General features: G+C 38.9%; 1 protein-coding gene across 2 annotated transcripts; it reads right to left on the minus strand.

The window, feature by feature from the left end:
- Positions 1–12300: 12300 nt before the first annotated feature.
- On the minus strand, positions 12301–15819 carry LOC110694453 (GTPase HflX-like). 2 transcript variants are annotated; one of them, XR_002505863.1, is made up of 6 exons: positions 15149–15819; positions 14974–15066; positions 14769–14873; positions 14134–14276; positions 12761–13556; positions 12301–12523 (listed from the first exon to the last, which is right to left on the minus strand). XR_002505863.1 is itself a non-coding variant. In XM_021871625.1 (6 exons), exons 2-6 carry the CDS (start codon positions 15016–15018, stop codon positions 12484–12486), a joined length of 450 nt encoding a protein of 149 aa, XP_021727317.1. In that variant the 5' UTR covers positions 15019–15066; positions 15149–15819; the 3' UTR covers positions 12301–12483. The 2 variants fall into 2 exon arrangements, 1 of the variants encoding a protein (XP_021727317.1); XM_021871625.1 differs by having other exon boundaries at positions 13440–13556.
- Between the last annotated feature and the right edge of the window lie 739 nt (positions 15820–16558).

Raw genomic sequence — 16558 nt, forward strand, 5'->3', positions numbered from 1 at the left:
CCGCTGGGCTGGCAGGCAGCTAGCATGACAGCACGCACCAGCCGGCCTAGCTAGCACGCATACCTTCAGCCAGCACATGCGAGTTGCGTGCTGCTGGGCTGCTAGGCGCTGGGCGTTTCTAGTGCTGGTGCTGCCTAGCTATCGCACACGCACACGCACTAGGCGATGCCTGGCATGGCGTTGCTGTGCGAGGCTGTCAGCACGCTGCACGCTGCGATGCCATGCATGCGCACGCACACACGCATATGCCTAGCCATGCGATAGGTTGTGCTGTGTGTTGCGATGGTGCGACAGACCTAGGCATACACACACGCACACACACGCAAGTGCCTAGCATTGCGATGGTGCTGTGTTTGTGCGATAGGCTGCGATAGTGATGCTATGCCATGCGAAGGCTGCGATGGCATCTAGGCACCCAAGCACACATGCCGCGGTGGTGCCGTGCCATGCGAAGGCACGCACACATGCAAGCATGCTGCTGCGATGGGCTGCCTTGTGCGCCTAGCAAACATGGCGCGCCTAGCACACACATGGTGTGCATAGGCTTGCGATGAGCTAGCCTAGCCACTTCACATGGCTAGGCCAATGTGATGCTACGGCTATGCTCGTACTTGTTGCTTGTGATTTTGCGACGCCCTAGGCTCGATATCCAATGTCTGTGTTCGTTAAAATCCGATGAATCATTGAATCCTTCAGATTAATTCATCGTCTCAGATCGGTTGTTCGATTGGGTTCGACCTGAAGGGGCCAGTCAAGATTAAGCTGTAATATTAATTATACCTTAATATTACTGATCGGAAGCGGCCTCCACCTAGGCATTCCGATCACTTGACCTTACTGAAGAATTAGCTCTGTAATAATTCTGAACCCTTTATCAGAATAATACACTTGTTTGAAAGACACCATTCCTTTCAATCTCCCACTTGTCCTTCCGGACAAGTGTGCATACAGTGTATAGCCCATTTCCTATGTCGCTTAATGTCTCTTCGTGAACTATAAGGTAAGATTCATCGTCATCCTTATTACGTTCAGAAGTGTTTCTCGATCTCCGAGTTCGACTGTTAATAAGCAGATGATTTCTAAAATCCATCTGAGCATGGCCATGCATTTTCACAGTCTCGCTCTTCGAGCGGCCTTGTAAACAACAAAGACATGTTCCCTATTGTTAATAGGGGGACATTCCCAGTCTTGTACTGTAAGTTTCTCTTACTAAGAGGACCTAATCTCTCGAGTATTCCCGTTATGATCCCCAGTTATGGCAGACGTTAGGCAACATCAAAGAGACTAGTACTCAAACAAAAAAACTTCACAATGCTCATGGTTGAGGAAAAAGGTTCCGATAGCTATAATGAGAAATGTACTTATGACAATTTCGAATCTCTTAAAGTACTCTCATAGGTCTATCCAGTGCAATTCTAAACTGGCACCCGTGCAAATGATTTATGACCATCATGTCCTTGCAGCACAAGAAATAGTGCTATAAATCATAATACACACTAATCTCTGGTGGTCATCAGTCGTCCATTAGTTAGATGACCTTGATTAGGGATAATTTTTGATTTAAATATTCAATGTTCACTTAACAGGTGTTTCTTTATCCAAGACATGGTCTTGATACCTTATTTTGAATATTTCCATAAATCGAATGGACTCATTATTTAATTCTAAACCACAATTAAATAGCAATGGAGTGAATAGTAATTTTGCATAAAAATTAATTACTCCATAAATGAATGGTTTTAATGCAGTGTCAAAACAACCAGTGTAATTAAAACACATGTACAGGGAATTCAAAGCCTATCTCCAACGTCCTTGATTCCCATTGCCTCAACGTGGTTGTTGTGTTTCAGTTGAGGCAGAAGTTTAGTCAAAGGATCGGCCTCATTATCATCCGTTCCGATCTTACAAATTCTGATTTCACCCTCGGATTTCCATTCCCTTATCATGTGAAATCGCCTTTGGACATGTTTAACCTTCTAGTGCTCTCTTGGCTCTCTAGCCTGAGCAATAGCTCCATTGTTGTCACAGTAGAGATCTATCGGACCCTTGATGGAGGGTACAACACCAAGTTCACTGATGAACTTGCGAATCCAAACAGCCTCCTTAGCAGCTTCTGAAGCAGCCAATTATTCGGCTTCAGTTGTAGAATCAGCAGTGATGTTCTGCTTGGCACTCTTCCAGCTAAAAGCTCCTCCATTTAGGCAAAATATGCACCCTGACTGTGACTTGAAATCGTCTTTGTCAGTCTGGAAGTTAGCGTCGGTGTAACCTTCAATAACCAGGTCTTTGTGGCCACCATAAGCCAGGAATTTATCCTTGTTCCTTTTCAGGTACTTCAGGATATTCTTGGCCGCAGTCCAATGCGCCTCTTCTGGGTTTGATTGGTATCGGCTCCTAGCTCTTACAGCATACGATACATCTGGCCTAGTACATATCATGGCATACATGATCGACCCAATTAGCGAAGCATATGGAATCTAATCCATTCTCTCTCGCTCAACAGGTGTCTGTGGACGCTGTTTCTTGCTGAGAGTTACGCCATGGGACATGGGTAGATGCCCTCTTTTGGCATTCTCCATGTTGAATCGTGCTAGTACTTTATCAATGTAAGTACTCTGGCTCAATCCCATTATCCTCTTAGATCTATCCCTATAGATCTTGATGCCCAATATGTACTGTGCCTCTCCTAAGTCCTTCATTGAAAAGAACTTTCCCAACCAGCCCTTTACGGACTCTAGTAATTTTGTGCTGTTTCCAATGAGACGTATGTCATCGACATATAGGACTATGAATGCGATGTCACTCCCACTGACCTTCTTGTAGACACAAGACTCATCTGGATTCTTGATCAAACCAAACTTGCTGATGGCTTCATCAAATCGCAGATTCCAACTTTTGCTTGCCTGCTTCAATCCATAAATGGACTTCTTAAGCTTGCATACCTTTCCAGCGTTGCGTAGATCAACAAAACCTTCTGGTTGTGTCATATACACAGTTTCTTCCAAAATCCCATTTAGGAAGGCGATTTTGACATCCATCTGCCATATTTCATAATCGTAATATGCAGCAATCGCTAGGATAATCCGGACAGACTTTAGCATTGCAACTGGTGAAAAAGTTTCATCATAGGCAATCCCGTGGATTTGTCTATAACCTTTTGCCACTAGTCTAGCTTTGTATATTGATACATTTCCATATTTGTCTGTCTTTAGTTTGAAGATCCATTTGCAACCAATGGGTGTGTAACCCTTGGGCAAATTCACCAAGTCCCAGACTTGATTTTCAGACATGGAGTCCATCTCGAATTTCATGGCTTCTTGTCATTTAGCAGAGTCGGGGCTAATCATAGCTTGTTTGTATGTCGCTGGCTCATCACCATCCATAACTAGGATGTCATGATCATCGGTTAAGACAATACCAAGGTATCTGTCTGGTTGAGATCTTTGTCGTTGTGACCTACGAAGGGTAATGGGTTGAGCATTTACATTGTCTGTTTGATTATGACCAATCTTCTCAGCTACTTCCAAAGCACTTAGATTGTTAGTTTTATCAGGTTGACATTGTTGCTCGTCCTCTCGAACTTCATCGAGTTCAATTTTCCTCCCACTTGTCATTTTGGAAAGGTGTTCTTTCTCCAAAAAGACACCATCATGAGCAATAAACACTTTGTTCTCGGATTTATTGTAGAAGTAATACCCTTTGGTTTCTTTTGGGTATCCCACAAAGAAACACTTGTCTGATTTGGGGTGAAGTTTGTCCGAAATTAATTGTTTGACATATGCTTCGCATCCCCAAATCTTAAGAAAAGATAACCTAGGAGGTTTCTTAGTCCATAATTTGTATGGAGACTTTTCAACAGCTTTTGACGGAGCTCGGTTCAGTGTTAGTGTCGTGGTTTGTAGCGCATGTCCCCAGAAAGATATAGGAAGTTCACTAAGACCCATCATAGATCGAACCATGTCTAAAAAGGTTCGATTCCTCCTTTCGGATACTCCGTTCCATTAAGGAGTTCCAGGAGGTGTCAACTCTGAAAGAATACCATTTTCTTTCAAGTGATCGTCGAATTCATGGCTCAAATATTCGCCACTTTGATCCAATCGAAGTGCTTTAATTTTCTTGCCAAGTTGATTCTCAACTTCTTTTTGAAATTCTTTGAATTTCTTAAAGAATTCAGATCTATTCGACATAAGGTAGACATAACTATGTCTACTATAAATTATCTTATTTTTGTCAGCGGTATCAACATTTGCCTAATCATATGTAAAAACATGCAATTTTCATTGAACATATATTTGCAAGACAATTTTGAAACAACCATTGTCAAAGTCTTACATTCAAAATAACTAGGTGTCCAACACCATAGATCATAGTATGTTCAAAAGCATGATGAAAACTAAGATTAGTTTAATTACAAAATAGTGCATGCAAGCACGACCGAAAAACCATCTTCGTCATCTACTTGTCCTTGCACGTACACTTGATAAGCTTCTCACTTGGTCCCAGAAAATGCAACATAAAGTAAGTCATACTTGGTATCTAATACCTATGATAAGCTTAATTCACAAGTGTTTAAGGAAGATACCTGAGGCAGATGCTCCATTTCTCTCTTCCTCCTCCCGGAAGAGTTTGCATTCTCTCTTGTAGTGGCCTTGCCCACCACAATAGAAGCAATGCATCTTTGCCTTGACCTTCTTGAAATCTCTTCTCCTTGCTCTCAAGGGCCTCTCAGTCATTCCACAGGAGGTGACTCGGCTAAGTAGTTGCACCACCTCCATTAAGGAGCGTGTCTCCTTTCCCGCAGCTATATGCACTCTAAATGCATCATAGCCCGAGTGGAGCGAAGCAAGCAAGATATGCCCCGCCATCTCATCCTCCAATGAGATTCCGGAAGATGCATGTGTTTGAAGAGCCTAGTCATTCCAAGCACATGAGGTCGGAGGGGCATGCCGGGTCTCAATTTGGCATTGTAGACCTTTGTCCAAAGTCGACGCCATTCCTTAGCAAGACAACCCACATTCGGTGGCTTTATCTTCATGTTTGAGAATGACCTAGTCAAATCAAACACGAGTCCATCATAGTTGCCATTGTCACTCTTGGTGACTCTTACATTGACAACGTCCTCAAGTGCTTTGAGGAACATGCCCGGAAGGTAGGAGGAAAGGCTTTCCTTCCAATCTTCTGGGATGGAATTAGCCATAAGTCGTGAGACTTTCTTGTAGTTGGAAGACCATTATTCATGAGCCTCATCGGTCATGATCCCCTTAGAGAAGAAGCTTGGAATGGGAGTGTCAAGAGTGTACTCCAAGGAACAATTCCGAAGAGTTTTCCTGAGTTCCTCCTCCCACTCCTTGAAGTTGACCAAGTTTAGGCAAAATACCAACTTATTGGGGAGTTCCGGGCACATAGAATTGTTGTTGATTGAGTTACTTGCAGACATTGTTCTACAATTGAAAGAGTTTGAAATGAAAGACCATTCATAAAATCAATAAGTTTGAAATTTAAAGGCGTTCATGCAAATTTTCAATCTTATTGAGCATTTTATCCACGCATTAATAAATTTGTCCCTTTTAGTTGAGAATAAAATGATTCCGAGATCCCAAAAATCAAAAAGTGATTAAGCATGCTTTGGCTTGTCTTAACACTAGTTATTTTAGGGTAAGCAATCCAATTGCTAATAGCTCTAAGCTACTCTCGGTTTGATAAAACGTCGCATCTAATGCATTATTGACATTTTATCTCTTTTGCCCAACATCTAAGGACTCCTTACTGATATCGTTGAGCTTAACCAAGACAACTTGTATACCTAGTATACGTTACGTTCCTAGGGAAGTAGTGATTCCTCTCTTTGGCGTAGCCCATCACATACACGCATTAGTTTGATAAGTGTTGTTCTTGGAACGACAAATTTTAGCTTAATATTTTAAGGGACCTAGGGTTTCTATGTTGGTTGATTTAAGTGAACTTAACTAATCATCGCAACATTTGAAATCCTAGACATGCATCTAACATTCAAAGTATATATATATAACAACAATATATATAAAGCATAAAAATAGATGCATTTGGAAACTAGCATGACCCCTTGAAATCTTCAAATCTCCAAGGGTCTTCATCTTGGCTCGTCGTCATCGAAACGCCGTTTTGAGACATCTTTGCCAAAAAAAAATAACTAGCTACTACGACTAAGATTAATCTAAATTACAAAAATACTTAACGGTTCGCAGACAGTATTTAGATTTTACAAAAAAAACATAACGGAACGCAGTCCGTATTTTCTATCCTAGTAGGGTCCCACTAGTTGCCATTTTTCTCAAAACCAGTTTTGAAACAATCTTTCATTCACCCATTCACTAATTGTGAATGGCCCATGCATTTTACGAGATAAAACAAGTAAACACGCAAAACTAGTAACTAACTTAGGTGGTTAATCATTAACGCGCCTAATTAAAACTAGTCAAAGTTGTTTAATACATTGTGTATTACTAAGGTGCAATTTGTTCACGTAATTAGCTAAGCTCCCACTAAATTCCGCATCTAACTTAATTAATCCAATTATTTAAGTCGGTTAACCCAAATTTATCAAAATCAAAAAAAATTTTGCAAGAGCCGAAAAAATCGAGGTCTAACCTCGTTATAATAATTACATAAATATTTTAAAACGACAAAATTTTCGCAAAATACATAGCTCGAAATTAAGCAAAAACGGCCCACACAATTCCTAGTGGGTTACGCACCATGGCGGCTAGGCAGCCCATGGCATGTGCGTGTGGTGCTGGCTGCTAGCAAGCACGCCTAGCGCAGCTTGCTTTGCTAGCTAGCACCAGCAGCACGCTAGCTGCTTGCTGGCGCAGGCAGCAGTGGGCTGGCTGGCTGGGGCTTGCTGCCTCGCTGCCCAGCAGCAGCACTAGCTCCCCAGCAGCCTGAGGCCCACGCACCCAACATCATGAAACAGCCTCCTCGCCACACAGCAACGCAGCGTCATGGCATAGCCCCTACGCGCACCATAGGCACCCATATGCGGGCTGCTGGGCAGCCCGGCTGGCCTTGGCGACGCTTGGGGTTTTTGCCTCGATTTGCGTGCATTTTTCTCGAGATTTTAATCTCGATTTGTGTGTGACAAAAAATTAATTCCAAATTTATTTTAGAATCAATTTGAGGAAAAATGAAAATAAAATAAGTCCAACTTAATTGAATTCAATTTTAACGGTGCACAAGCCTAATTTCCAAAATTACTTTGGAACATTTTTAGGTCTTTCTTGATGCTTAAAATTGAAATAGCTATGTCCATAATTAATTTAACCAATATGTAAATTAATAATGGATTTGACAAAAAGGGAGTTGGAAAAATAGATTAATCATCTAATGATAAAATTTTCCAACTTTTATACTTGTGTAAAATAACAAGATTACATCTTCCAATATGAAGATTAATCAACATTTACTCACAAGCATTTAAACTTCAAGGATTTTATTCAACCAAATATGAAAAATCCAAAATTAGTTCAACATGGAATTTAGGGTTAAAGTTCCAATCATTTAAACATTTAAAGATTAGATCTTTAACATACTAGGAATTTAAAAATTACACATTCACAACAAGTATTCACACATTAATGCAATTTATTTGCATAATTGTGAAAAACAAGTTTATGTGAAAAAGAACATATCAACTTAAGCACATATTATAACTCTATAATCATGCTTAAAAGATATTTAAATTGCAGTAGATTAGGGATGGAATAATGCATTTAATCTACCCTTGACATGCTTGCATTAATCAAGGCATAAAAGATTTAAAATTTTCGTTGAAAACGAAAAAACCCTCAAAAAAATTGGTTTCTGGTTCGAATTTGGCTTCTGGACAGTTCTCAAAGAGAGTTGAAACTAATTCAGAATGTCGATTCCACCCAAAAAACACTATTATTGAGCCAAAATCTGGGTTTGACAGCCAAAACAATAAAAAAATCCGAGTTTTAAAATTAATTAAAACGAGCTTCTAATCCAATTAGAAAAGCAAAACCAGAATTTAAATCCAATTTAAAACACCTTAATTAATAAATAATTGCAATAATTAAAAGGAGCGCGGCTCCTATACCGCTGTAGGGTTTCGTAGTGACCCTCACTACGCGGAAAGAAACCCTCCTAGACCTGCCCCGATAACTAAAGCAATTAAATCATGCAAATATAATTCATACATAATTAAAAGAAGAAAGGATAAAGAATTATACCCTAGACGCGTGCTTCGCTCGCTAATAGAGCTCTTACTTCAACCTCGCAAATGCAAGGCCTCCGACGGTTCGTACCCTCGAACCCGACCCGATCATCCTAAGCTCCAAAGGTTAGTCGGGACCCGAACAAAATATAAACTTTGGAGTTTTACGAACTTAAGGTATTCTCAACAATGGAGTTGCCTATATAGTTCCACTCAAGTGTGTTCTTTCCCAAATGCCAAAGCCTTGGTATTTATAGGGAAATGAACCCTTGGATTTTATTCTCCAACCAATGTGGGAGAATGAGAAAATGTGATAATTTATTTAATTCTAAATTGAATAATTAATCAAATCAATCACAATGCAAGAAGTGGCAAAAGGGTAAAGAGATTTAGGTGAGGACCATGACCATGGGGGACCATTGCCTTGCTCCCCAAGGCATGCTCCAAGCATTGGTCCCCACCTCTCAAAAACTGGCATCATCAAGGGCTGCTGGGCTGGCAGCTAGCTAGCATGCCAGCACGCACCAGTTGGCCTAGCTAGCACGCATAGCCTCAGCCAGCACATGCGAGTTGCGTGCTTTTGGGCGTTGCTAGTGCTGCTGTTGCCTAGCCATCGCACACGCACACGCACTAGGCGATGCCTGGCATGGCGCTGCTATGCGAGGCTGCCAGCACGTTGCGATGCCATGCATGCGCATGCACACACGCATAGGCCTAGCCATGCGATAGGCTGTGCTGTGTGTTGGGATGGTGCGACAACCCTAGGCATACACACAGGCAAGTGCCTAACACTGCGATGGTGTTGTGCTTGTGCGATGGGCTGCGATAGTGATGCTATGCCATGCGAAGGCTATGATGGCATCTAGGCACCGAAGCACACATGTTGCGGTGGTGCTGTGCCATGCGAAGGCACGCACACACGCAAGCATGCTGCTGCGATGGGTTGCCTTGTGCGCCTAGCAGACATGGCGCGCCTAGCACACACTTTGTGCGTCAAGCACACACATGGTGCGCCTAGGCTTGCGATGAGCTAGCCTAGCCTAGCACTTCACATGGCTAAGGCAATGTGATGCTACGGCTATGCTCGTACTTGTTGCTTGTGATTTTGAGACGCCCTAGGCTCGATATATGACGTTTGTGTTCGTTAAACTCCGACAACTCATTGAATCCTTCAGATTAATTCATCGTCTCGGATCAGTTGTTCGATTAGGTTCGACCCGAAGGGTTCAGTTAAGATTAAGTTGTAATATTAATTATACCTTAATATTACTGATCGGAAGCAACCTTCACCTAGGCATTTCGATCACTTGACCTTACTGAAGAATTAGCTCTGTAATAATTCTGAACCCTCTGTCAGAATAAAACACTTGTTGGAAGGAAACCATTCCTTTCATGCTCACGTTATAGACAACATCAAGGTCACCCTTATTGATGTATATATTTATCATTTACTTGTCATTGCTTCTCTAAGCATTAGTTATTTGCTTGTGATCTCATTATCACCCTAATTACCTACCTTCAAAACACGCCAATGAAATTTTGTCCTCATTTGATATGTGATTGAGAGAATATGCAGCAAGTCACTTGACAAAGGTTATTCATATATTTCTGTCATCAAACGCTTACAATGTTATATTTTAAGTAAATCAACAAGTCTGCAGTTTCATTAGTCTTTGAGATGTATATAAATCATGGAGAACGTGGATGTTCAAAATGTCTGTGCAGAGCAAGAAAAGGTTGGAACAACTGATTTTATAAATGACAACCAAAGAGCTACTCCGTAATAAGGTTAGCAACCATTTATTTTGATCTACTTATCAAACAAGTATTGTATTGAATGGTAAATAGAAATCATTTATATGAATTTTGAATCATAGTGGAATCTTTAAATTAGCGATACTTTGAAAGAATATTTAATATTACTATATATGCTCATATATATTTTATATATGTAGACAAAACATTCTTATATTTGATTACGTATTTTGGGTGGAGCACATAATAAGAGAAGAGAATATGATATTGGCTCAAGAAATCATAAAATTGTTTTGTGAGCTAATTGCAGCCCACCTTCCCATTATCAAGTCTCAAAGGTTATTCTTCCTCCCCTTAAAACTGATTGTATAAGAAAGAAAAAGTTATAGGAATTATATTGACTGATCTAGTTATATTGGAATTGTGACTTGTTTTATACTCGATAATCCTTTTGAATGTAGGTTATTGGTGTTATGGTATATTTCTGTGATTCTCTTGTGATGTTGAAACATCAATTATTCTTATATTGATATTGATTTATCAAAGCCGAAGTATTTACTTTTGGGATGAATATACATTTTTTTCTTAAAAAACAAGAAAGCATATGGGATTGATATAGCAATAGTTAATACTTCGTTTATTTATCAACCGTTTATTTATGTTTATTTATCAATAGTTCATATTTGTTTTAACTATCAATAGTTGTTTTTTTATTACGTAACCAACTATCAATATATTTTTTGTTTATTACGTAACCAAAGCTGACGGACTTTGCAACCTTTGTTCACAACACCTATGATTCAGCAACTAGAGGCAAAAATGAAAGTAGGGGCGGTTCCTCAAGCTCCTTAGTTCAGTCTATCATCATTTGAGCAGGCTCAATTGTTTGTCTTCATTATCTAGGAGTGTGTAGCCATAGGTTTTCGGAGTAGTTCTTCATAGCTGATTAGTTTTTTAATAAATACTTGACTTGATTTCTTTCAGTTGATTTCTGATTCAATTTTTGAGTTTTTATTTCCTTTGTATGTTTGATTGTGTGATGCTGAGAAAATTCTATACTAAATGTGAATATGTTGAATTAGGGTCAATTTGTATGAACTTGTCTCTTGACCTATAATGATTTGTATGATTAGTATTAGTTAACTTAAGTTTTAACTTTTAATTGTGTTTTTCTTAGTTGAACTATCGATAATTTAATTTTGTAATTTTCCTTATAGATAACAATGTACAAACTTTTGATTTATATTAATAAAATACTAATTTTATTTTTTTTTTATTGAAAATTCTGATTTTAATTTTATTATTATTATGGCATTAGGTATATTACCTATATGGCATTAGGTATAGGGAACCATGGCATTAGGGTATATGCACTGTGGCATTAGGTATTATAGCTAATGCCAAGACAATAATGTTGTTGTTGCATCAGATATTGATCTAATGCAACGTATCATTGATGTCGTGGCATTAGGTGTCATATGTCGTTGCATTAGACATACTTCAACGCTAGCAGATGTCACAGTACATGGCCGTTGCATTAGGCCAATGCCATGTATTTTGACGCCTAATGCAACGGATTTGGGGATTGCAATAGGTAAAAAATGTAGTAGTGATTATATTATAGGTAAATTTAAAATATATCAAAGATACATCAGAATTAAATTATAGATACATTTAAAATACATCATCAATACATTAAAACTAAATTATAGATACATCGAAATTACATTATAGGTATATTAAAAATATATAATAGATACATTAAAAATTCGTTATTGATGTATTAGAATTATATCAAAAAGAATCAAAAGGAAGGAAGAGTTTGGGGGACATGGAGGAGAGTAGTATTGTATGTGTATGGTGTACCTCCATTATTTTACTGGTGATGAAGATTCACCACGACCAACTGGTCGACAATTGATAGACGAAGAAAGCGTTGAAGAGTTTGATAATTATCTGAAAATCAATAACCTTCTACACTAGACGAAACAGATAAAAAGGCACCGGTTCAAACCCCCCTTTGGCACCGGTTTTGAACCGTTGGGTATTTAAGGGATGCCAAACCCATGAAAATTTGGCACCGGTTCAAAACTGGTGCCAACTAAAGCATTTGGCACCAGTTAACCGGTGTCAACTAATATGGCGCGGTTTTTTTTTATTATTTTCAATACTATTGGCACCGGTTCAAAGCAAGAACCGGTGCCAAAAGCGTCAAAAAAAATTTTTAAAAAACTTTTGGCACCGGTTCTGGTCAAAATCGGTGCCAAAAATACCCCAAAAAATAAAAAAATTAAATTTTTTTTTGCATTTTTTTCACTTAAATTGACATAAAAACATTAACATATATATAAAGTTACATTATTTCATTGAAAAAGGCTAAAATATTACAATTTTCGTCTAAATTTTTTTGAAGTGTCCAAGGTTTCTGGCTGCTGAGTGTCTTCTGTCTGCACTGGTACTGTTGTCCTGGTTCTGCACTGCTACTGTTGTTCTGCTGGTCTCATGGTCTCATGATATCAAAGTAGACTATGCAGACTTCCATTGTAGCAGAAAGACCTATTTCAAAGTCAGACGTTTAATTAATATCAAGCCATGTATATTAACCTCAAAAGTCAAGACATTGTTTAATGAAGGTGAATTAAAAAAAGAGTATCTGAAAATAACAGGAAGTCAAGTAGTAAGCCAAAGATATGCCTAAGGACATATAAAATTTGTTTAAGCCCTATTGAACTTATGAAGCATAAGACGAGAAGATGATTGATAGTGTCTAATATATCGCTCTAAAAGTCATACCTTCATTGTTCGCAGGGCACTTGCATTAATGTGATGAAAAAAGAAGTGTACTTCATATGCCTGGACTCCAAATGACAACTATAGCAATTCATTTGTTCAAATATATCCATTCCAAAAAGAGTGTGTTCTATACATGAAGGGCTGGAGCAATCCCAAGACTGTAAGCGGTTATTTACTAGTGACTCACTGTCAGAACCGCCTGGACTTGAAATAAATGATTGATGCAGGCAAGACATATATTTAATATTAAGAGAAATTCTAAACTAACACAAACAACTTACCCCACAGAGCTAATTCAATCAATAGTTAAAATTAGCAATGCCAATTGTTATATCACATAATGTTCCTTGTTGACAGGCTATAAGCAATTTTAATCTTCTACGCCATCTCAGACCGGTGGATACTCTGCCCAACCCCATTTTCAAAGGATATAGAATTCATACATGGTCTCCCATATTTTTTTGTATATTCATGTAACTAAATAATATGTTTTTTCAATGAACTTTACTTATGAGTCTCAATGTGTATATCATACGACATTTAGATTCATAACCAGATACGAACCGGTGCTAAAAGGGGGGGTGCCTATTTCAATTTTTCTACTAGTGAAATGTTGATAGCTAGACAATGCATGTACACCAACTATCAGTTTCTGAATAAAAAAGTGTTTCATTCTTACCCTGGTGAGAGGTCATCATCAAATATCACTGTTTCAACATCAAATGCATGAATTGCACTCTTGATCTCAGAAACCTTGCCTGAGCCAATATAAGTTCTTGGATTTGGAGCAGCAAGCCTAATTCATACAACAGGTGTTGAAGTTATTTACCATGCAGACCAGCGGTACTCACAAAGCAAAAATAAAGGAGAAATGTATTTGATAGAAGACATATGTAAACTATATGACAAAAACTCATAAGTCAATACACACTTGGTAAAGTAATCTGAGTTTTGTTTAACAATCTCTATCTTAACAAGTTAAAACGGAGGTACTAAAGCTTTTAATTGAATTGTAGCTGCTTTGGAGGCCATGTTCCCAGATGACACATAACATGCCTTAAGTTACAAGTGCTTTTCACTTGCAAAGAATTACAACAGATACAAAATCAACTCACTGAAACCCCTTAAGCTCTAATTAAAAGAGTTACATTATCGTTTTAAGAGACACTCCCCCATTCAATTCTCCAACCCTTCCCCAACTTTCACAGTCACACACAGAGTGACAGAGATATATAACATGTTCACTGGAAGATTTAGGGCATGCACAGATAATATAAAACTCCAATTAGCTAATTGTACTGTCTTAAGTATATGCACATTGCAACTTATAGCGTAACCACATTATGCAATAGAAAAACCCACGACATACTCACTTTTGATAAGTAGAGCCAACAACCTGAAAACCTGCTGTGTCAGCTAGTTGAGCCAATTCTTTCAGAGATTCTTCTATTCCAAAAGAATCCACTTTAATACCTTTTTGCTCCACACCCACAAGATAAGCTTTTTCAGCAAGAACCTAACATTACAATATTAGGCCGCTTAACTTATTCTCCCAAGAGCCTCAAGCAATGGCAGAGGGCGCATAAATAAGACAGCAGTCAATCAATAACAATATAACACAAACTTAAAAATGCTTAGCAACAAGTTGCGTATACTTTTTTGCATGATTAACATAGCAACTAGAATCACCTAAAGCATTAGAACAGTGATCCTAATATCAAATGCTCAACCTCAACAGAAAGCCATATATGCATATAATATCATAATACAACATCACCGCGATTCCTCTTATGAGACTATATCTACTATCTACAATTGGGTAAACGGTAGACAAAATTTCATAAACATAATCTGTTAAGAGGTTCTATTAGAGGTGGTTTTTGATGCACCCTAAATTTGACCATTAAACTAATAATTAACATGAAAGAAGCGCGAAGCAAAATCGAAAGTGAAAGGAAACAAAGACAAAAAAAAAAAAAAAAAAAAGAAAAGAGAGAAGAGGACATACGGGAGACATCAAGAGGTCATCCTTGAAATGGTTGTATTGAGACGTCTTGTTGGCTAATTCGGAGGGCCACATTGCTCGATCACTGGGCAAATACCCCAGCAGAAGCTGCCAATTGCAATTGAAATTTATATTTTTAGGTATTTCAATTCCGATTAAGTAAGTAATCAACTCAAAGTATGAAATGAATAGAAAGCGAGACAGAAACCTTCCAGACAGTAGAGCGGATGGCAGGAGCATCAGGAAGACCCATGGATGCTAACCTCCTGATTTCTCTGATGTTGATGATCTTCTTCGACAGCTATACAAATTCAACAAATTAGGTTAGGCTAGGAGTTGTTGGTGATGAATTGAATTGAAAAAGAAAGAAGAGAGAGAGGAACCTCGAGTGAGAGCTGAGCATGGCGAGAGATCTCCTCGGGGGTAGGAGAAGGAGAAGCAGAGGAAGTGGAAGTGCCATTGGAGTCCGGCGGCGGAGGAGGTGGGGATGGAGGTCGAACCGGCAACGGAGGGAGGACGATGGGCGGAGGAGAGAGATGGTGGTAGCAAACGAAGAAGGAGGAGGCGTAGACCAGAGTGAAGAGTTCAACCAATCAGGTATGCAAAACCACAACAAAAATAACAAGGAATTGCATCCCACAACAAATCCATCTGAAAACAACCAAAAATCCATCTAAAAACAACTAAAAATCGGATACCCATAACCACAATCAACCAAAGCCCTAATTTGAAAACTAAAATAACAAAAACTCAACCAAATTGCCATGCGAATTATAGGCCAAAATCCTTCTTTCTCTCGCGCCCGGTCGGGCAAATTTTGCTCGTATATGGAGTTCCTCTCGCGCCCGGTTGGGCGAGTTTAAGATCCCAAATTTGCTTCCTCCCTCGCCGGTCGGGCGCACTACAGCACTATGAGTCCGATTTTTCCTTCTTTTCTTCAAAATTTGGCTAACTCTTTTTCTCCAACCTGTACAAAATACTCTATAACACATTAAATTCCCTCCTCTCTTCCTTTCAAAAGAAAAAATAAGGGAAAAACTATTCTAAAAAGCATGAAAACACGGGTTGCCTCCCGCAAAGCACTGGTTTATCTAGGTCCCGCACGACCTTCTTACCATATATCGATCAAGATGAGATGGAATCGATTAGGTGATGTAATTCAACTGCACCAATCGTAGCCCCTTTATGATATAAGACAGGTGGTTTCTTGCTACTAGCTGCTTGAGATTTCTCTTTGGCCTTGAATTTCTTCATAATTTTGCTTGATTGAGCAAATGCCACCCGATCGGGTGGGACTTTCACTATGGGCTTTATTTTCGCAACTTGCTCATTTTTCTCCACTTGTTCATCTTCAAACCCAAGCCCTACACAATTTAGAGCTCTTTCTATAGCATCCACTTCATATTTCCATGTAGTAGTTTTTCCTGCGGAAGATGCAACACAAAATTCCGGCTCCAAGGGATCTGTAACGAGAGCTTGGGGTTTATTAGAAAAATTATTTACATCAACCACACCAATACTAAAGCATTTTTCCTCTGACATGGGACTTTTAGGGACATTATTTAGATAAATGGTAATGTTATCATCCCCTACACATAATGTAAGTTTACCACTTTTCACATTTATTATTGCCCCTGCATGATGAAGGAATGGTCTACCCAAATAATCGGAATTTGCAAATCTTTCTCCATATCAAGAACAACAAAATCAACAAGTATATAAAATTTACCTACTCTAACAGGAACATCCTCTAAAACACCTAAAGGGTATTAAACAGAACGATCGGTCATTTG

This window comes from Chenopodium quinoa, unplaced genomic scaffold (genome assembly GCF_001683475.1).
Source record: "Chenopodium quinoa cultivar QQ74 unplaced genomic scaffold, ASM168347v1, whole genome shotgun sequence".
NCBI lineage: Eukaryota > Viridiplantae > Streptophyta > Magnoliopsida > Caryophyllales > Amaranthaceae > Chenopodium > Chenopodium quinoa.

What these genes read in the sequence shown, in the direction of transcription:
- LOC110694453 (XM_021871625.1), bottom strand. Translation starts at nt 15,018, where the DNA reads ATGGGTCTTCCTGATGCTCCTGCCATCCGCTCTACTGTCTGGAAG. An exon ending in ATGACCTCTTGATGTCTCCC is followed by an intron (nt 14,277 to 14,768) that starts GTATGTCCTCTT and finishes TTGTAATGTTAG; the next exon opens with GTTCTTGCTGAAAAAGCTTA. An exon ending in GATGATGACCTCTCACCAGG is followed by an intron (nt 12,524 to 13,439) that starts GTAAGAATGAAA and finishes ACTTTGAAATAG; the next exon opens with GTCTTTCTGCTACAATGGAA.